Genomic DNA, 22,994 nt, shown 5'->3' with positions numbered 1-22,994 from the left:
TGGGAACGCTGCATGCATGTGTCAAAGTGAGGTTTTAGAGAAGAATTGACATTGTGTCAACAAAGCCTTAAAACATAGAGTGTATGCTAATAATCTAGAGAATTCCAGAATCATCCATTCAAGTTTGTGGCATTTTGTACTACACAATAATGACCAAAGCCTGGTTTACTGCATAATAGTGATCAAAGGATTGAATCTATATCAGTTCTAAGCTTGAGAAGGAAAGGTATGTTACAATTAGTCTGAATTTTGGAATTCGACATGTGCCTACTTCTACGTAGAGACTTCCACCCTTCCAAACTTGCGCATTCTTCTGTATACACCCATGTCCTTGTTATTTCATGTTTATACCTATCTTCTGTTTCTTTAAGTGATATTCACTGCAGCTGTCAGCCCCCATCTCCAACATCAATTCCTAGCCTTAGTTCATTGGTCACTCATCCTAATTGGCTATGAATATATGTCCCCAATGTTAATTATTGGTTTCACCTTCTGTATTCCCTGCAATATTTTAAACTTCCAACTTTAATTGGCTCTCTTCATCACTCTTGTCATTCCACTGAACATAGAAATCCCCAAGATCTTATTGCTTGGATTCTAGCAATTGAACTTTCTTTGCTTGGTTAGATTAATCGGAACACAACCCTCAACGTTGTTAGTGTTAATTGAGGTCATTCCATTGTTTTAAGGAGTGTGGTTGGTTGTACCTTGAGACTATATAATATGAGGTATGCACCCCTCTAAAAGATCGTGTTTACAAACACCATTACAGGTTACCATTATGAACACGACATGTGGGACAACTGTTGGCTTCGCTGACTATTACCAGGACATGAATTGGGAAAAACTGGTCAGCGTTGCTAGGTTCTAATGGAGGCGATTCACAGGTCCTTCTGTTTCTTTAGGCTCTGTTTGTAACTTAAGTGTATAGAATATGAGGTAGCATACCGTCATTGGATTTCAAGTTTTTATAGCTGCTTACGATTATGAATGCCATATGACAAACAACACTTCTACTGACTACACAGGTTTTCTCACGTGGATTACCCCAAAAATAATTGATGGTGAAGTATTTTGTAAACACTCTATATCCAAGTTAACTTGATAAGCCTGTGATATATGACGTTTGGATGACGGCCCCATGAAATAAGTGACATACTTACCTAAAGACTTTGACAATCCTATCCAAGTCCCTTACGCTGAGGATGATAAAGGTGATGCATTGGTGTTTCCATATACTAATTCAATTGTTACATATATAGTGCACAATATGTGATTAATTCATCATGTGCAATGATACACAATATATAATTAAGCCATGAACTTCTTGTTGATGAAGACTAACAAACTGCGATTACCATTGGATTTAGATTTTAGGGTTTTATTTATTTGTGCCCGTGCAATCTCATGAAGTGAAGATAAACATTCAAATTTAGGTGTTCGAATGTCTACTATAAATTGTTTAAACTAATTTGATGCTCCAGCATGTCAGACTCTTATAAAGTCTCTTTTTATAGAGATTGTAGATGTCATTATAGGTTTTTCGTCATATCATTGTAATGTGTTTGTGCAATGAAACATGAACAGAAAATATAGTTTTGCTTGCGATTTTTGATGAATTGCAATATAGCATGTCATTTGACACAATCCTAAGTGATCAGGGATATGTAAGCTATGAAGAGTTGTGAGATGGTGTCGATGTTCTTGTTGCTCCTCTTAATTATGATCAGGACTCCTATTCTTCAAGTTTTACCCCTCTCCTACACCCCTTGTGGCTGTTGACACACCCATTGGACATTTAGTACACATCCTAACCATCTCAGAACACCAACTGAACAAATTTCAGCAACAAGCATGTCTAAGGATTTGGTTATTAAGTACCTTTTAGGTGTTATGATTAGAGTTTCCTTCGCCATTGGTCTACATTAAGTGTTTTGCGTTGTAATGTGACATTGTTGTCACCTACATTGAAAAAGGTTGGTGGGGACAAAACAAACTATAGTGTATACAATTTAGGATTGACTGGTTATGAGAGCAATTGGTGTTTGGACTAGACATATAATGATCAAGTAGCACATGTAATTATACTTTTGACAGATAAGTTACAATCATGCTAGGATTGACTGGTTATGAGAGCAATTGGTGTTTGGACTAGACATATAATGATCAAGTAACACATGTAATTATACTTTTGACAGATAAGTTACAATCATGCTAGGTGAAACAACAAAACTAATTTGTCATGTTAGTGGTTTACTAACTTCACAACCTAAACACACTTATTGTAGGTTGAAAAAGGTATGAAGGAAGAGAGCAGTTGGAGTGTCTTTATATGTAATAGATTTGTCATCGGTAGCAGCATCTCAAAATTTTATTTCCGAAGACACCATTTCTCTATGATTTCTCTATAGTCGGGACGATAAGAGCAGCAATGGCCTGCAGTATCATAATCGGTTGTGCCTACTAGTCTATTTGCGCAGATTATGGAGTCCAGAATAGCGATGGTCTCGTGGCATTACAATGGGGCTCATAAGACGATGAATGACCTCGATAACACCGATCTCTAGTTTCGAAGCCAACATAATAGTTGTGAATATACAATACTCTCTAGGAGATGATGGTACCTATAAAACATTAAGGAGAGCACTTTATGCCATGGGAATGCGGAAGTTTGAGTGGAATACTTCTATTATTAAGTAAATGTCACCATGATGACCTAATCTTTGTCCTCTCATGCGTTACTTCACCCTCCTTATCCATGTTTGTGAGTGTGGAACATGTTTTGGATTAGTTGAAATCTATGAGCTATCATATGTGTAGATAAATCTAATATCATAGCTTCCCACAAGAGCTTAGCGGTTGTTAGATGGTTCCATGCAACCTACGTAGAGCTAATAATGTGTTTCTGTCACGAAAATTTCTTGTCATACGAACGTAGGAAATATGTTCAAGGAGTATCGAAGCTACAAAAATGCCATGTTTGGAGTTCGTTGTACTAATCATCAACTTGGCCTTCACGTAAGAGGAGGAACTCAATGATTTGGGTCATGTTCATGTTGGTGGAGGTTAACTTGCCAATAATGGGCTTCTCCATGATTTCAACATCCTCATTGTGGATTGGTGGTGGCGGGGGGGTAGTGCTGAGAGTGGGATGTTTGGGAGTTTGGTCCAAAATATGTTCATGTAAGGACTATTGAGTTTAAATTAGTTTCTCAGTTTTATGTCAACAACAGATCTTACAATGCACTCAAGGAGGTGCTTGATGTCAAGGTCCATATCTCATCATAGTCCAACATTCGACATAGGAGTATTGGTGTTGTATTGTGGGTTGAAACAATAGAATGCAATTTGTCTCTCGAAGATAAGACCACCTAACACGATGTTGTTGGGAATGAGTGAAGTATGCAGTCACAAATTTGTGGTCATCACCAAGCAACACCTCTAAGGGCAAGTAACACGAATTATCAATAGTTGAGGTTAAGTGAAGAATCATTAACATGCCATCTATTACCTTTTGTTGCTAAATGGAAATCAACTTTGTCCTGGTCGCTAAGTGTTGTCTATTGTAGGTTGTTGTGATGTCTATCTTCGAATAATAGTTATTGACTATCAAATGACTCACTTATGCCTAATCATGTACTGGAAAGCACAATGCCAATAATAAACAATATACAACAGATAGGCCATAAGGAGTTACTAGTCGAATTTGAGCACTCAACATGTATACTCAATCTTTGTAAGGGAAACTTGAGGTCATATAGGGGAGACTGGGACTTGCGACTAGTAATGAGCACGGTTTCGGCTCAAAACGAACCGAACCGTTAAGCCATGGCTTAGCGGTTTATTGGCTTAAAGATAAATAAACCGCTTGGTTTTGGTTTCAAATAATATGATCCAATTTGGTTTCAGTTCGGTTCGGTTTTGAATTTCATGGTTTAGCGGTTTAGCGGTTTAGCGGTTTAGCGGCTTTTCGGTTTCAGTTTGGTTTGGTTTTGAATTTCACGGTTTAGCGGTTTCAACTTATGTGGTTTGGTTTATAAATTTGGTTTGGTTTTGATTTATGATAAACCGATTTGGTTTGGTTCTAAATTTAAATGGTTTGGTTTAAATGGCTTCATAAAATTTAAACAATTTGCTTTGGTTTTTAATATAAATAAATGGTTTGGTTTGGTTTCACGGCCAAGAAACCGAACTGAACCGCGCCCATTGCTACTTGCGACATTGAGGCACAATCAAACATGATCATGTCCTACAAAAATGCAATACTACCTATTGTAATCCTTGATTGATGAACTAGACAATGTGGACGCAAGATTAACATTGCAATAGCGTCTTGGGGGCACTGAGTTATTAGCATTAGAATTATAAAAATGTCCTCTTTTATCCCTCTTTTTGTAAGATTGTCCTCATTTGATGACACTCCGAATATGGCTTTGAAATAAGGAGGGATTAGTGGGATTTTTCCAATTGTTCACTTTCTCTAATCAATCTCAAAATTAAGAGGTTCAAACCAAACTAGAGTGGAAATCACTAGTAACCACACAAACTCCTTTGTAGCACCAACACTTCAACAATATCTCCTAGTGCTATAGGACATTGATCAATGACATGTATATAAGCTAAATTAGGGAGATTATTCTACAAGATTTGTCGTTTCGAAGTGAATTCTCGATCAATAAGATAAGAGCTAGTTATTGAATTTGATAGGGTGGAAGCAAGAACTCTATAGCACCTAGGAGTACTAAAGTTGTAGTACTAAAGTTGCAGATGTGCAAGAAAAAGCCAACTGAGTTGAATGGAACCAATATTTATATAATATGAGGGGATTGCACAAGCGAATGCTTGACATAATAGTAAATACAATGAGGCAAAGGCATACAACTTAGATATATAAATTCTCCAAAGTGCTTAAGAGAGAGGGAGACTACACAGGAGATATTTGTTTCATGTTCTGTCCTGGGAGGTTAGGCAAAATATATAGATAACACTATTATGTTTTTTGAACGTTATATCTTATATTCGTGATGAGAAACATGACACGGGAGGAGGAGAAAGTGAGGGTCCACTCTACCTGCTACGCAAAGTGAAATCGCAGGAACTAGACGTCCGTCCAAAGGAAGCAGAAACATAACCATTTTTATGAAAGCGATATAAATAAGCACCCTGTGTACAATCCTGGCACAGCCAAGCAACGTAGGCGAGAAGCTCTGGATGCCGGTCTGATTGCCTCAATCTGCGGGGCGGTAGCTCTCTGAGCCAAAGGATCATAAACAGAACCATAAAAAGAATCATGAAAACGTGTGGCAAGACTCTTCTATAACTGGGACCAGAAGGAGAAACAATTTTGTCAGAATTAAGTATCAATCCAGGGCAAATATGTGCAATGGCTAACCATAAGTAGCCATCAGCTCAAACCAGCCATATCAAAGCCAAACCTAAAGCATGTGACATAAGATATGCAAAGTTAGAGAATAACTCAGATGTGCCAAAAGTTGCACATAAAATCAAAAGCCATCAAAAGGCACAAGTCCTGTAGGGAGGAAATAAGACACAGCTGACCAATAAAATGCTGAACTCAAGGAAGTGGAAGAAAAAGGTATGCATTTGAGTCATTGCATACACCGATGGAAAGCAGTTGCAGTGGAATGAGGAGTGCCCAGACTCCAACCAAGGGCCTAGAAAATGCATCTAAACGTACAAATGGTAAGGGACTACAAACTGACTAGGCTTCTAAGACCAAATTTGACCCACGCGAGATGTTAAAAATGGAGTTCCATGAGAAGTAATAGAGAGAAAATCAAGGAGAGGCTAAAGGCATGTTGGAGTGTAGTTCTGCCTTCTACAGTTGCAGAGTGAAGCAGTGAGTGTTGAGGGCATGATCTTTTTGTAACTCATTAAAGCCCTGAGCATGTGGTTATAGAACCTATCATGTGCATGCATACTGAATGAATCTACTAACCATTACAAAGATCAATGTTGTCCACAACACCATTTTGAGGATAGTGTATGTGGCCTATTTTGATGTAAATTGTGTGCATGCATAGTGTATGTGGCCTATTTTGAGGATGTAAATTTATATCATAGATTTGAATATGGTTGCCATCATCAACCATGATAAGCTAATCCTCGTGTTAACATCAAGAAATCAATTACCTTTTCATCAAGCACATATTAATTGTTCTTTTTTGAATTACATGTGCATATGATCTCTTCAAAGACTCACGAAGATGAGATATAATCAGTCGACTTACATGATACAAAACTTCATAAGGTATTATACCCTATCCTTCAATGAATCCACGTATAAAACAATTTTTTACACACAATCTCCCCTAATGTCCTACATTATGTGCACAACACCATTTAGTGAGGCTTTTTTGCAATTTTCAATAACCAACATGGTTACTTGTACCATTCAAGCTGGTCATGCTCGTTGTGCTATCATATTCCCAAGACAATAACTTCCTTCTCACCTCTTCAGCAGTCATTTCAGCCTCACTTGCATCGTTAAGGTTATCATCACATGGCTTCCACACTTGAACTAAAGGAGCCAAAATATTGACAACATGGCTCATGTCTGGCCTTGCGGATGCTTCTCTATTTGTGCAATGCCCAGCAAGCTCTGCTACGATATACAAACTTTGTTTCATGTTATCATTCTCAACCATCATGGTAACAATGATGGGGTCTATAGCTTCTAAAAGCTTGTCAGTTTTGCATATCGCACGTCGAAACCATGGGACTAATTGAAATCTCCCTTCCAAGAATCGGTCATCCAAAGCTCTTCGACCCGTGATAAGCTCCATCAACACGACACCAAAGCTGAATACATCTCCTTTGGTAGTTATATGACCAGTAACTGTCAGGAACAAGGAACATAAACATAACCATTATTAGTGAAATAAACCAGAGATTGATGTCAGAGAAAAGATATAGCGTATAGACATGAAGGTAGAAAGGATTCATGGTATATAAAGGTACCACCGTATCATAGCAAGAAACACATTAATGTGTATTATAAGCAGAGTCATAACCCTCAGAAGTTAGTCCATTGGTTCGAGATTGACCCATGGGTTCATTGATGGTCACTTGGTTTGAAAAACTGTCTAGATGGCTATGGTCACAACATAAACCTAAGGTTTCAAGGTTAGAGAAAGGGCCAAAACATTTTGGGCATGGCAACCATTAACATGTTATGGGCATATGCATAATCCTAGGAGTTGATAAGACTCAAGTTTATGAACGGCCATTGTCCACGCTGTTAGACATACTGTAGATAATGGCTATATATGGTTTCATGGTTAAAGATCTAAGCTTGAAAACCTCAACGACTATAGCTTGGACATATACTTAGGGTTTTGTGGTTACATGAATGTTCAGAAAACTATCTTAAGCATAAAAAGAGACTAATGTTTAAGTTTTAAGTATACAATACCCATAACCCTTTGGAATCCATCAGTTAGACATTGAAACATAGGTTAGTGGTTGGACCCATTAGATAACTATGGTCAAGACATAGACCTACATTTCATGGTTAATGTGAAGGGCCACATAACCCCATGTCAGGTTCTTATGCCCGTTCACTCTGAACATTATGTGTACATCGTACCAAATTAACTGACTTACGTGCATATTCCGGCGCGAGATAACCAAACGTCCCTGCTACCATGGTTTGTATCGATTGTCGCTCTCCTTCGGGCACCAACCTCACGAATCCAAAGTCTGAAATCTTTGCCCTAACGTTTGCATCCAACAGTATGTTAGAGGGCTTCAAATCCCTGTGGATAAAGCTATTTTGAGCAAGCCCATGAAGATACTCCAATCCTCTAGCCACATCCAATGCCACTGATAACCGATTTCTCCAACTTAGAGGCTCCATACCATATCGAGAGAACTCAAAAAGATGTTGGCTCAATGGTCCACCACACATGTACTCATACACTAGTACCTTCTCATCTCCCTCGACACAATATCCTAATATCGAGACCAAATGCCTATGTCGCAGCTTTGATAATAGGTTGAGTTCGGACTCGAACTCCTTCAATCCTTGTTGAGACATCACGGAAGCTTCCATTCTCTTCACTGCGATGATTGTGCCATCTTCAAGATAGCCTTTGTACACAGAACCAAAACCCCCCTTGCCCAAAAAATTCTCCGGACTAAAGTTATCAGTCGCCATTTGCACAGTTCTGAATGAAAGTGCGAATCCTAAGCCACCTTTTTCCAACCCAACTGTGACAATAGATTGATTCGGAGGTGGATCAGGTTTGGCAACAGAATTGAGTACAGTGAATGAATTCTTTTTTGACTTTTTGAACTCCGAATAACGATGTTTTCGGTATCTTACAAAGAACAAGATTGTGAGAATTGCACTGATACTGACTATGAGAGAAGTGACGACAATGAGAACAACATTTGGTGGTCGCCGCTTCGACACCACCCCCACCGAATTGCCACTTGTACCTGTGCTTCCAGGCGCAATGTCAGATAACGATGATGTGGTATTCACATTGATGAAAGGGTTACCCGTAGTGTCGAGATCTAGATTGCTAGAAAATGCCGGAATAGGTCCAGTAAGGTTGTTATAGCTTACATCGATGACCTTCAAGGAGGTGAGATTGGCAAGGGTAGAAGGTATAGTACCACTCAATTTGTTATTATTAAGCTTCAAAGTAGTGAGAGAGCTGAGCTCTCCAATCCGAGGGCTGATAAAACCAGAGAGGTTGGCATTAGATAGGCTTAAAACAACCACATTTCCACTTGAATCACAATCAATTCCGACCCAAGAACCTTCACAAGGATCATTATCACTCCATGATGCCACTAACCCAGAAGGGTATTCTATGGAGGCAAGGAAATCAAGCAATATATCCACTTGAGGAGCACATGGGACTCCAATCTCGTTTCGGCAAAACAAGTTATTTTCAAATGTGAACATGGTTTGGCCAAAGTTCGGGATTGGACCATCAAGCCGATTATTCTCAACGGCAAATACAACTAAGGGTAACTTAGTGTATGATTCCGGTATAGGGCCAACTAGTTGGTTACCATTTAGTCTTAGATCCGTGAGAGATATAGAGTTAGTAGATAGGTCTGGAGGTAGAATACCTGAGATTTGGTTTTGATGAAGCCATAGTTGTCTTAGTGACTTCATATTTCCTACACTGGGTTCAAGAGAACCAGAGAGAAATGGACCTAACTGGTTGTTGGCTTGAAAAACCTGCAGATTAGATGAGCTAAAAGAGGTAGGAATTGAGCCACCGAGCTTATTATATGCGAGGCGAAGGGTATTTAAAGCACCCAAATTGCCTAGGAAAGGCGGGATTGTGCCCCTTAGGCTAGTGTTGGTGAGAGAGAGATTTGTGAGGAGAACAGAGGTCTCTAGACTTGTGGGAAGAACCCATCCATTTGTCGAAGAATTGAGCCTTGAGTTTCCATTGAGCGAGAGGAAAAGAAGATTGGGTAGATTATCGAAGAAATCAGCCGGTATCGTATCAAAATCATTGTTATCCAGGTAGCAAGATTGAAGATTTTTAAGGCCATTTAGTGACGGCAGAGGTCCTGTGAAGCCATTGCTCTGCAGAGCTATGGTAGTAAGGGAAGAAAGCTGGTTGAGTTCAGATGTTAGAGAACCCATTAATCCTTGGTTCGCCAAGTTTATGGACGATACAAAGGCTCCTGTGCATTTTATTCCGTTCCATGAAGAACAGGGGTCTGTGTCTGAAGATTTCCATTGAAGCATTTCATCACCATTCTGAACTTTGCTTTGGAAATCCAGTAATATAGCTTTGTTTCCTTCATCCATAGACTGTGCTGCCATCATTTCCACTGTAAGAAGCGATATACATAGAGACCATCGGATTATGTCTAACACAGAGGAAGAGACCATGGCCGCAGAGTCGAACGACTGTTACCAAAAGGATGATTGAAACGGAAAACAGAGACAGAGACAGAGACAGACAGAGACAGAAAGAGAATGTGGACCTCTTATCTTTTCTTCTTCAAGCGAAGGGTATGCCACCATGTCCGCTGCCTGTCCAGTTGGCATAGACGCCTCTGCCAGCTCAGCACTTCATCCATCGGTATCGTGACACGTCGGCTTTGCCAGCCTGGCATTTTGAGATGAAGATGATGATAGCACAGAGGTTGCTTTCCCAGCACACGCTGCCTGTGATTGATTTGGCTTTTCCCAACACGGCACGCCGCACTATCTTCGCCAGCTCAGCGGTGTGCCCGCCACGTCAGCGAGCCACGTAGGATGCAGGCTGGCATGGCCACATCACCATGTGCTTTTCATGGGTGGCATAGCGCGTCTGGACTGCCAGCTCAGTGCCATGGCTTTTCTGCTTTTTGCTTTTTGCTTTTTGCACACTTGTTCCTCCCCATATATAGAGTAGTAGTTATCACTAATAACATACATAAGCTCCCTTTGTTTTTTGATATAAAAGAAAAGTGGTTGATTTCCTTGCCTACTTCCATTCAGCATTTTGTGGATGTATATAATATATATATATATATATATATATATACATATATGGTATATGAGACAGAGGCGTGTTCGGTTTCAGCCTCCGTGTACACTACACATCATGTGCTGTTTTACAACCAAAGCTCCAAGGCAATCAAAGTCATATATGTATAACTCGGAGAAGATGTGTTCTATGCTCGCAAGTTACACCATGGGCTCCACCCTCATTCGTTTGTTACTTTTATACTGTCATTACCAAGAGGAAGTCTCGTCATTCTCCATCTTACTTTATTCCACGCACATCACGGAAATATATGTCACTTTTGGAATGCCTCGTGTACGAGGACACTAAGTCTGATTTTCTTGAATCCTTAACAAGGTTATACAAGCTTTCAAGTTTCACTAACGAGGATGGTAGAATTATCATTAACATCAGTGGCTAGGCTCGTTGCTTCTCAAGACCAAATGATGAAATTTGGCAAGTAGCTTGATTTTTCATTTTCTTTTGCTTCTACCCTTTTAGAATTCTTGGGGTTCACGCTCAGGTAGAGTGTTTTGTTGGTCACATTAATCATGGTTGCCCCGGGTAAGTTAATTAGTATATCACCATCGTATGTCCGTCTCATTTTGTAACAACAACAATATAAACAATCCATAAAACTTTAAGAGTACATAGAGCCACAAACATTTGTCATAGGTTCAAATTAAAGCATATAATATATGTACATCCTCGTGATGCACACAAGGACACCTCCTAGGTTTAACTCACAAGCAACATTTAAACTTTAAAGCATCAAAGTGGTGGGATCTACCAGATAAAGTACTAGATAAAGTAAATGTTTCAAGGGAAAGATGTGATGTGCTCGAAATGTCTTCCAACTTTTCAGCACTTCGAGTTTGTGAAGCTTGTAAGATCCATCATCATGGGTTCTAACATATTGTAGAGTGGTGTTGAAGCCCCCCTAACATTCTCTTCAATCGTCAACTTATTGGCTCTTGTTAATCCCCGAGAACCCAATCACATACACATTTCACATCTCTCTAGTTTTTTGTAGTATTCCCAACTTGCAATGACAATTCTATGTACTTGAGTTGGGATTTGGTGACCATTCTATGTACACAGGGTCACTCATATGTTTTCAAGTTTAACCAAGTAGTAGTCAAGTTCTTTATGACACAAGGGTGTTAAGTAAGGTAAGTGTAAAAAATATAGAAAAACAAGTTGTTTTTAGGTAGTTGAGAGTTTACTAACATCAAAATAAAACCACTATCACAGCATTATAATTACAAAGGATCCATTAACTATAACATTTGCTTGTAGGTGGAATTACCACCGTAAAGAATCTTCCCCATATTTTATCATTTCTATTTGAAAGGAAAGTACATCAAGATTCAAAACTAAGTGTGTAGAGTAACAATTGAACTTTATTAAAAATAATATAATATAAAATAGGAGTTTACTAATCCCAATATAGCATTATAACTAAAATAGTTCTCAATGTTATGCACAACAACAAATGGGAGATCTAGATATTTGGACAAATGTCACACCGAGGGTACTCTCCTTAACTTGACCTCTTATGTGGGAAAGAGAGAGTTGGAGAAATTTGGTGAAACATCACAATAAGAAAATGTGTAATTTGGTGGAGTAAATTCCCTAGGCCTAACCCCCATGAAGAGAGAGAGAGGGGGGTCTTTACTCAAATGACACAATATGGATTCCAAGAGGCTAGAGCATTGTAACTAAGTATTATAATGTACTTTGTAGTAGGGATCGGCAACGGTTCGGTTTAGGCTTAACAGGTTTGGCCTTATCCAAGCCAAACCGTTTTGGATTTCTCAAACCTGAACCAAACCAAACCAAACCGATCCCTAATCCGGTTTGGAAACCTCCATCCCTCCCTCTCTCTCACTCTCTCTCAGTGTGTAGTCTCTCTCCCTCCCCTCGTCAGTGTAGTCTCCCTCTCCCTCTCTCTCTCTCTCTCGCTACTCATCTGTGTAGTCTGTCTCTCTCTACTCTGTGTAGTCTCCCTCCCTCCTCGTCTATGTAGTCTCTCTCTCTCTCTCTCTCTCTCTCTCTCAAGTTTCTAACTAATTTCTAACTTTGAAGTTTTTAACTAGAAAACCAAATAAACGGCTTAACCGGTTTGGCAAGACTCAAGCCAAGCCAAACCGAAATCAAACCGTTTATTTAAGCTCAAACCTCAGCCGAACCATTGCCGATCCCTACTTTGTAGGGAGCTCTATGCATCTATGTAAAGTATGTTATGCTCGAATTGAATGTGAGTGTGGGCGTATAATGTTTTGATGAAGATTGCTATCTTATGCCTAGAACGTTTAAGAGAATGACAAATGTTGTTGTGCAAGGTGTTTTTCACAATTGAGCACTATGGGGCAACAATATTTTAACATGCTTTTATGTGTTTCAGGTTATTCATGTCAAGCACTTTAACACACAACTAGAAAAGTTGTGTGGCCAAATCACAGGGGTGTTTTCCTTAACTAAAGTATCATATTTTTTCGGTAAATGTTATTCTTATTCAATTTCAACTTTACCAAATATGTGTGGAATCACCTAAAGTGTCTAGGAAGCTTGGAATTTTAAATTACCAGTCAAACCTCTAGTTAGAAATTAGGTTAGCTTTCATAATTTAAGTGAAAGAAACTTTGAATTTATTCCTCATTAATCAATATCATTAGCCACATTAAGGTAAAAGATTTACCTTGGTATACAAAGCATTAGACTAGATTAAGCTAAGATGTAAATATCTTATTCCATTTAATTGTGTGTTCAATTGTCATTTTCTTATGATTTTACAAGGTTCCATGAGCATATTCTTGTAAATTTGAAAATAAACAAATATATTTTGTTTTATTTCTCCAATTTATAAGCTGATTTTTAGTAATATTTGCTTTCTAAAGTTTAACCCATTAGAAACAACCTTTCACAATCCACATGGCCCAAGTCCTCCCCCAAAACGAACTTATCATATAATTAAGAACCCAAATTTTTTATCCTTTCAAAGGTCAAATTATTCTCTTCCCCAAGGCAACTTGGTGACACCATGAAATTTTGTTTCTGGCCAAGTTGACAAACTTTTCCATTTGAGCTTTTCACTTCAAAAACAAGAGCCAATTATGGAAGTTGTTTTGTTTGGTCCATTGCCCTTGACAAACTATACAAACTCTTTTCCTTCCACCCATCCTTTCCAAAACTCAATCATATATATTTCAAAAGGGTTTTATTTTAACTCCATGTTCTTTAATGGTTTTCAATCTTGTAAATCACAATCCTGGTGTTCAAGTTAAGACTGCTGCAAAATATATACAGCATTCAGCTACAACCTTTTTGCATGTTTTGCAGTAAATCATAAAGTGCATTGAAGTCAATGATCTTCTTAACCCTTCCAAAGAAATGGCCCTTCATTGTTTTCTAGCAAATGTAGGTTACAAACTTACATGTGTTGAAGCTGCACCAAAGGTTAACCATACAGGAGGAACATACATGAAGGCTACAGGAACAATATTCCAAATACCAATTCCACACTCCTGTTGTGACCATTTCGTAAACATGGCTGCTTAAGATGTGAAGACTAAAGCTATCAATAAAACAGAGTGCATAGACCATTTTAGAAGACTTTCCACAACAGATTACATAAAATTCTTTTGCTAGAAATCCCTGCAACAGCAATTCTTTAATGGCAGTTCCTGCTGGAATACTGTTAACTACTCTGCTTGATTTCAGCAATAGACTTTAATTCATTTTTTATATTTAGATGCACAAATAATAGTATGCTATTCTCCAAAGCACCACGAATAGGACTAATAAGTTACATTAACAAAAACAATGCTTTAACAAGAGGTTTATAAAAACAAAACTTCAAGGCGTGCCCCTATTTCTTTTTACTTGAAATATGATTCCTATACAGGGAACCATCAGCATGATTACAAACACCAACTGACAAAAACTGCAAAGTCCACCAACCAGCAAGAAAAAGTAAATGCTGAAATACCAATATTGCTCATCTTCTCCTCTAGTCATGGTAAGCAAACATATCACCATATGGACACCAAATTAATCTGTACAGGATTGCGTGACAAAACTCCCAGATGAATGTTAATTATGACTTCAACAATTGTGAAGATCCAACAAAGACTGCAGCTTCAGTTGCATATCTTTGGGCCAGTCACTTATTTGGTGAATGCCTCCATTATGGAAAACCTCATCTGATAATTTTCTGTTGATTTTTGCCAATTACAAGTTTCAAGTATGAGTATGAGCTTGATGAAGTACATACTTCACAACCTCATAAAACGATACAACGATGCCAACGGATGGTCCTGTCCTTGCAACTCTGGGGACAACACCCGCAAATAATCCTGAGATGCCTCCTTCCCTGCCACCACATGATTTTCTTGTGTAACATTCTTTGAATATGTATATCTTGCAGAATAATGTTTTACTTTTTACAAAATTACTCAGGAGTTTGAAAGTTCACATTGTTTATTAAAATTTCAAATTTGTATAGTTTTGTTCATTCATCCCAAGGGTAAAGCTGGCATTTTTATACTACCCTTTAAATATTGAATTACATAAGTGGGGAGGTTGATTCACAATAAGCTAGCAAATGTTTTTAGCTACTCATAAAGGGGATGAGACATTTACCTCCAAACTTGAGTCAGAACCTTCCATGTGCTCGATCTAACAATCTTCGAGGGATCCTACAAGCGGATGAATATCTTCTAATCTTAAATGTACATAAACAGAGAATAGAATGATACACCAGAACATAGAGAAAATGTCTGACCTGAATCTGCCGCCTTGTTTTAGCCACATCTAAAGGACAAGTTGCTGCTGCAGCTATGGTGCCAGCAACATAACCTGCAGCAAAATTTGCACCGAGAACTCTTGTTGCACTTGCCTCAGCACCCAAGTTGTCTGTAATCTTTCTTCTAAGCTAAATATGATCAAAACAAACATTTAGCATATTAATATCAGGAAGCAAGAAATTTTTCTTCAGCGATATCAACACAGACAACCTTGAGTTAATTGATTAAAGCAGTGTTTAAAAACCAATACCAACATAATCCCAGATTTATTAGCTGGACATTAACATTAACACTATGATATAATTAGGTTTGTCTTTTTCCCATCATCCTATGAAGACTCCTTACTCTTTTGTGATTAACCTGCTTCTAGAATCCCAACATATGCGCTAGAGATAGGCTACCACATCGTTTGTGCCTTCTTGTTGGTATCAGAGCTATCCCCTCTTCTCTTTCGATAGTGAACTGCAATAAAGCAACCATTATCAGGCATTAAGTGCATTAGCTTTGACCTGGTCTGATTTCTCTAGGCTACCACATCATTCGTGCCTTCTTGTTGGGATCAGTGATATCCCCCCCTTCTCTTTCGACAATGGACTGCAATAAAGCAACCAGTATCAGGCATTCAGTTTATCAGCTTTGTCCTGGTCCGATCTCAAGACAAGAGCTTCTTGTATGTAGCGCATCATCTTGATGCTTAATAGGGTCAACGCAGAACTTTCATGCACCATAACTCATAAAATGTCTCCCCTAATGATTTGCTAGCCATAAAATGCTTCTCTCAACATCCTCTTTATAGGGTATGTAAGGTGACCACCAATTAATGAAAAGTTATAATTTTGAATGTCCTGGTTGCAAATTTGAAAGCACGTTTCAGATTTTGGATAAAAATGTATTTTTTGGTGACCACTGTTCAATTATAGGTATTTTTATGTGACTATGGTTCAATAATAGTGGGTTTCTGCACATTTATAATGAAGATGCCATGAATCAGTTCCAACATCACCCAACTAATAGCTGAAAATGGAGTTCAATTATAAATATTTTTATACATATGCAGTTCAATAACAGACAGGCATGACATAACTAAATGGTTTTTTATCGACATTCAAATGAAGATGAATAACACCAACCGGCTCCAACGTTGCCCAACAAATTGCAGAAAATGGAACATCTCGTGCAAGTTGTGCCCCTGCTCCAGTCCACAATGCTTTAACTCCCTTCACTACAAAAAATCAAAAACTTTGCTGGTAAATAGAGAAGAGCTTACAATATATGCATTTACGTTTTCTGTCCATAAAACTGGAATTAGACCAACATGAACCATATTCACCAATCAAACTCAAATAAATTACACATAAGCTGTCAATGATAAGCCATTTCAAAAAAATCAACTCACTACGTTCTCCTGAAGAAATAGTGACACTTGACAGGACCTCCAAAAGTATTTTCCCCATCCCAGGTGGTTTCACACCAGATCGAACTTCCTTTTGAGCCTGCAAACAATTTCTCTCTCAGTTTCATGAATTTGACATTATAAATTCATATAGAATCCGAGGTACATGGACATGTACATGCCCAATGGTGCTTGCAAAGCAGTAGACCAACTCAGAGTTTCCTCCCACCAGCCACAAAAATTGAGGCAGGATGAGCACTTTGCATACCTAGAGCCGAAAGATTCTGCACATTATGCGAAGGAAAGGTCAAGAGCTACGAACAGTTTACGTGCAAGTGCCCAACTTATTCACCATTATCTGACAAATGATGAGGAAAGGCCGACTCACGACACTTTGGCCAAAAGATGCAATGGCAATTGCACATCATTGACTTCTACAATAGGCTCACACCATCACAGACAACGTACCATCACTAGAACATGGAGATCATTGCTCATCATGTCCAATCTGGTTGAGGACACCCAGATGCAATTGGTGAACTTCATAATAGACTTGCAAGTACCAACCAACCTCAGATATCATGTCTCCTCGCCACTACTAAATGCATACACATTAGCTACTACTAAATGCATACACATTAGCTATGCATTTCATGATCATAAACATATCCCAAATCAGTCAACCTCTCTCTCTCTCTCTCTCCCTCTCTCTCTCTCTCTCTCTCTATGATAGAGATCTTTCGGAGACAAAAGCTACAATATACCTAACTTGAGAATCTCGCATGTGCCAAAAACCAGATTCTCTCGTCTCTTTTCTTTTCATCTTATTTACTTTTATATTTACTGTGTAATATTTACTTTATTTTGATTTGTTCTCAAAGACGAGAAAACATTTAAGATGTAATCTCTTATTCGGTCTTATAGGCCATTTTGGCCTCTTAAAAGACGTTAATATATCTTTCTTTCTTTCTTTCTTTCTATATATATATATATATATAAACAAGATAACATGGATCAGCCCCAAAATATCACTTGGTACGAAGATGGCCCACTATAAGACACCCTTCTTACACACATCGGAGGATGTATGGACATACATCTATCCTATGTGCTGCGCAGTACGATAAGGCAGCTGCGAGCTTCATCACATCAGTTACAGATTGAGGTAGGCAGATATACATGAGTACCTCTAGAATAAACAATTTGCCAACTGTGTCATCAAGGAGTGGAATCTGAAGAACACTATGTTTGCCATTGTAGTGTCTTTTATGAAATCAGAGGGAGATACCATTGCCTCTTTAAACAAGGCTTTGGTCCACTACGCAAGGTAATAGAATATGAGAACCAACGGCGCCTAGGACTTTTCTTGCTAGAGCTCAAGAGGCATCGGGAAAAGTTGTTGAAGAATACGGCCACACAAGCTCATCCACAAAGAACAATCACAACTTTCTTTAGCCGCACCACTCCTACTAATGCTATAAGTCAATCAAGGGATACACAAATGGGCTCTAGACCAAGACATAACAAAGGGGTTACAATTGATCGGGCAATAGGAATTTGTCATGCACGTAGGCCTCGGCCCCATGGACCACGACCTCAACACCCTTGTCATCAACAGAGAAAGGCCATTATCTCAGGTGCTTCCCTCGTTTCGGAGAGAATGGATAGACCTATGCTAGAGATCTTTTGAAGACAAAAGTTACAATATATCCAACATGAGAATCTCACATGTGTCGAAAACCAAATTCCCTCGTCTCTTTTAATCTTATTTACTTTTATATTTACGGAGTAATATTATTTTATTTTGATTTGTTCTCAAAGATAAGATAACACTTAAGATGTAATCTCTTGTTTGGTCTTATAGGCCATTTTGGCCTCTTAATAGACGTTAATCTCTCTGGAGTGGAAGTGTGGGGTGGCACTATCTCACTTAGCGCATGGAATGAAAGAGAGCAAATCCAAAAAATGTCGTTATGTAGATCATTGGGGGTAAAATCCACGACCTCCTATCCTATCATGCTATTAGAATTAGGCACTTGGCCCATAAAGGTACTAGCTATCCAAAGATTATATCACAAAAGTTCAGAAAATGCCTGATCATAGACTAACCAAACAAGCTTAGAATATAGGATGCAATGTACAAAAACCTAATGAGAGCAAAATCCTCTCATGTGGCAGGGTGCTTGACATTATGAAATGGTTTAAGAGATGGGGAGTAAAATATCTATTGGAGCTCTCTGGTGACACTACGAAGTATGTAATCATTAATGATGTGACAAGATGCTAAAATGTCCAAATGGGAGTATTACATTGCAAATATTAATTCCCAATGTTGGCCCCAATACAAGGAAAAAATGCTAGAACATATCCAATCACATCACTGCCCCCCTGAGCCTTGGCTCTTGGAGAGCCTTAATAATTCTTTGAACTCGGTGTTGAGGTAGTATAATGGGATCATCGCCCCAATATGAAGATATGCAAGGTATGCAATGAAAAACTAGTGGAGATGTATAAGGTAATTCGCAAGATATATGATGACTTGTTAGACGGGTATGATAATGAGAGCGTGATATTCAAATTTCCACCAAAAAAGATGGGCACATATATGCGTGCATTGAGAGTTTTTTCTAAAGATTGGTAAACCCCTCTCCTTAGGAAGGAGTCACATACAAGATGATATGTTGATTTGATCCCATAGGTCAAAATTGGCTTCATCATAGACCATAAAACGTTTATTCTATTCTCTCTCTGCCATCCAAACCGTTGCTTCCATGCGACTTACCTCACATTCACTACAATGTGAGACAAGTCATTGGGGCACAAATCATGAGAGACTAGAGTAATCAACCATGCACACTTTACCCTAAACAGGTTCCGGTGTCTATTCTATTACATCCAACTCTATTACCACCTGTGAACCAAGGCAAGGACACACCCTCCCCTCTCTCTATTCTATTCTCTCCCTCTTTTTTTGTCCCTTCCTCTCCTCTCTCCCTCTCCCTCCAGACTGAAGGAGGAAAAAACCTACACATCCCCTTCAATGAAAGACATGATCTCATTCTTTGTAATATTGTAACTGGTGTTCCATTGAGGAGCTCAAATTGCTGAGTGATACAAATTTGGAGCCTCGCACTCACTATGGTAATGCAAGTTTTTGCTTTAAATTTTATCCCTTGTCTTGGTTTTCTTCCTTCTTTTTTCGTTTCTTACTTACTCACTTTGATTCCACAAATTGATATCCTAGCTACACTACTAAAGCATACTTCACCTTCAAGGATGATAGTAAAATCTCTTTAAAAGATATCAAAGAAGTGTATATGCTTTTACCTGCATCCGTACCCTTGCCAACTCAATTGGTGAGCAAATCATGCAAGCCAGTGATCTAGCTGCTGAGCCCGCAAGAAGGGGTGCATAAGGAGTTAACTGGGGTTGATTGTTTGCTGCATATGCTTCAAGATAATCACGGAATACATCATAGCATGGCAGATAGATCCCAACCTGCACACAAACATGTCACATTGACACTTATGCCAAATTTTACTGAGTATTTGCATTGCTCTTGTATAGCATATCATGTAAACCTACCGTTGGCACTGCAAGTGCAAGTCCAGCAGTTGTGCCCCTCCAAAGTCTTGAGATGCCCTCCTAGATTTCATTTCAATCAGATAGCCATAAGAACATTCCCAGAGGCTGCCTCAATAAGAAAATTTTATGTAACTCGTGGAATATACCTGTCGTACAATCTTGTAAAAGACATCAAATGTGCTACTGTATCTGAAACAACTAGGTGGGCATAAAGGTACTGCGCCAGATACACCACCACGTGGACAAACAGGGGGACACTTTCCAGAGTAAACATATCAAGTAGAACGACGACAACAAGCAAGCATGATTAGAATTATACAAACACCAGCAAAAAATGAAAAGAGATGTTACTGTGGTGTATATGAGTTGAAATTTACCACAAACTCTGGAGTAAGTGTAATGTGTCTCCTTACATGCTGGTATGGTTCATTTGCAGCTTGTGCCTGAAGTCTAGTCTGGAATGTTTAAAGACACTTGTTTAAGCCCATGTAAAAAAGCACACAATTATTCAACGAGATGTTATTATATGATACAAAATCCTGAAAACAAAGAAAATGTGACATGTGTGAAGAAAGCCATTTGATTTTAATAAAAAAAACACATTCTGTGCAGGTTGCAAAGACAGGAATCGGTTATATGAATGATGTTCCATATGGAATCATTGTAAGACCAAGCTAATTTTAGACAAACTTCTACATGTAAGTATGAATAGGAAGTAAGGGCAAAATTGGAAGCACCAATCAGAGTAAAGGGGCTAGTTTGTTTAATTTTTAGTGGGCACGTTTTGGCATTGTTTGGCAATCTTGCATAGAAACATATGAAACCCTGAATTTTCTACTAGAATGTGTTAAATGGAACTACAAAGAAGTACAAAAACTTGGAGCAATGACATGGGAGTTTTGAAACCTTTGTTTTCAGCACATGAAAATGATGGACATTTTTAAACATATTGTGCTGCATACATATGATTGTATTTGCAACTACACCCAAATTTTGGGCCCAATATGGAAAACGAAGTCTGACATCATGCACTCTAACCAATTACTCATATGCGACCCTGTAGCTTTATACCTAGAACACAAATGGTCATTTATTTTACAAATAAACATGTTTTGAACGTACTATGATTGTAGTTCCTAATCCCTTCTCATTCTTGTAGTTGTCAACTCTATGTGAGATGGACTTGCCCATAAAAGAGGAGTTACAAACTCGCATGTGTTCAGTGAGCTAAGTTTTCATACATGAATATTGCAAAAAATATGACGGGCAGCCATTAGCTTGAACAGTAAACTAAAACAATTGAACAGCTAGAAGGGAATATCAAGAGCAATGGAATGTATGAAAATTGGAAATGCTATACCAAGGCATTAGGTGAAGCTACCTCTAGCAGGTGCACTGTATAAGTAGGACTCGTTACTCATTCTTCATGAATTTCCTCATTAGAGATTGTAATCTAATTGCCACCTCTAATGTGAAGCAAGCATTTCAGATTGATTTCCTTCTCTATGCCCTCTAATTGCCACCTCTGATGTGAAGCAAGCATCTCAGATTGATTTCCCAATTTGCTATTGAGATGTTTTGATGTTGGTTTAACATCCACGCAATCCTCATACACTTAGAATCGTCAATGAATCATATGTAATGAGCATCGACCATTATATCTACTAATAAAGCAATCCGTTTTGTGGCCAGAAATACTCATAATTATTGCGATTAGCTATAGAGATAGGATAATCATATGTTTCTAAAACTCTCTATGTAAGTAGGAAACTAGAAACATATCTACATTGTTCAAAAAGTCACACATAGCAAAACCAATATTTCATGTGAAGCAGTGAGCTATCTTAGCACCAAGTAGGAACAGACAAAAAAACAAGCACTCTAGAATTCTTTACTCAGGACAAAATCTAACCTCAAACCAGACAGGAAACCAAGCTTTATTTTAGTGTTACACATATAAGCATAATCTTTTTACAACTCTCTTTCTGAAAAAATTGCGATCTATCTGACTTGAGGATTTTAGATGTATCAATAACAAGATTCTTTAGTCGTCTTTTACTTTTACTAACTTTTTTACTTAAACAGGTCTTTCCTTTCTTTCACGCGTTTAGTCTATCTATTGGAGTTCCTAGAAGAAAATAATAGGGTGTTCTCATTTCTTCCTCTTCATCTCACATTTAATATCTGACTATCTATCTAATACACAACAAATAAATGAGAAAGGAATCGAGTCATTTCATAGATTTACCAACCTTCACAACGTCCAAAGGGTTAACAATGATGGCCGATATGAAGGCGGCACCAGCAGCAGAAACAGCTCTCTCTGCAAAATCGACTTTACGATCCTCTAGTCTGAAAGAAGGAGGAGGAGGAGACGACGACGAAGAAGAAGAAACAGAAGAAGAGGAATCTCTGGAAGAGTATAGAGAAGGATCGATGGTTTCTTTCGTCTTCGTTGGTACGTGCGCAAAAGCTCGATCCATTTGGCTTCTTGGATGTTGTCGTCTTCAGGCGGCGACAACAACAATAACAGCAGAGAGCCGAAGAGGAAGAAGAAGAAAAAGAAGATGGAAACTAAAAGAAGCTGGTCACGTATCGAAACCCCAGCCCACACAAATACACTGTACACATACATACACACCTCCTTTCCTTGGAGTGTATGTGGTATGTGTACATGTATGTATGTGAGAGAAACAAGGAAATATATGTATATTAACG

At 38.5% G+C, this 22,994-nt stretch overlaps 2 protein-coding genes across 2 annotated transcripts; both read right to left on the bottom strand.

The window, feature by feature from the left end:
* Window positions 1–6,129: 6,129 nt before the first annotated feature.
* Window positions 6,130–9,990, bottom strand: LOC147858550 (receptor-like kinase TMK4). The gene is made up of 2 exons (XM_087326840.1): window positions 7,627–9,990; window positions 6,130–6,859 (listed from the first exon to the last, which is right to left on the bottom strand). Exons 1-2 carry the CDS (start codon window positions 9,887–9,889, stop codon window positions 6,387–6,389), a joined length of 2,736 nt encoding a protein of 911 aa, XP_087182966.1. The 5' UTR covers window positions 9,890–9,990; the 3' UTR covers window positions 6,130–6,386.
* A 4,341-nt stretch (window positions 9,991–14,331) lies between these two features.
* Window positions 14,332–22,864, bottom strand: LOC147858549 (mitochondrial carrier protein MTM1-like). Its single transcript, XM_087327410.1, has 10 exons — window positions 22,529–22,864; window positions 20,654–20,731; window positions 20,423–20,533; window positions 20,277–20,336; window positions 20,019–20,189; window positions 16,695–16,791; window positions 16,429–16,520; window positions 15,277–15,426; window positions 15,135–15,190; window positions 14,332–14,865 (listed from the first exon to the last, which is right to left on the bottom strand). Exons 1-10 carry the CDS (start codon window positions 22,757–22,759, stop codon window positions 14,733–14,735), a joined length of 1,179 nt encoding a protein of 392 aa, XP_087183536.1. The 5' UTR covers window positions 22,760–22,864; the 3' UTR covers window positions 14,332–14,732.
* Window positions 22,865–22,994: the final 130 nt, after the last annotated feature.

This window comes from Azolla caroliniana, unplaced genomic scaffold (genome assembly GCF_043228905.1).
Source record: "Azolla caroliniana isolate FFs.n. ecotype wild unplaced genomic scaffold, voAzoCaro1.0.p SCAF_11, whole genome shotgun sequence".
NCBI classification, from domain to species: domain Eukaryota; kingdom Viridiplantae; phylum Streptophyta; class Polypodiopsida; order Salviniales; family Salviniaceae; genus Azolla; species Azolla caroliniana.
This window is presented reverse-complemented; position numbering and strand designations above follow the sequence as displayed.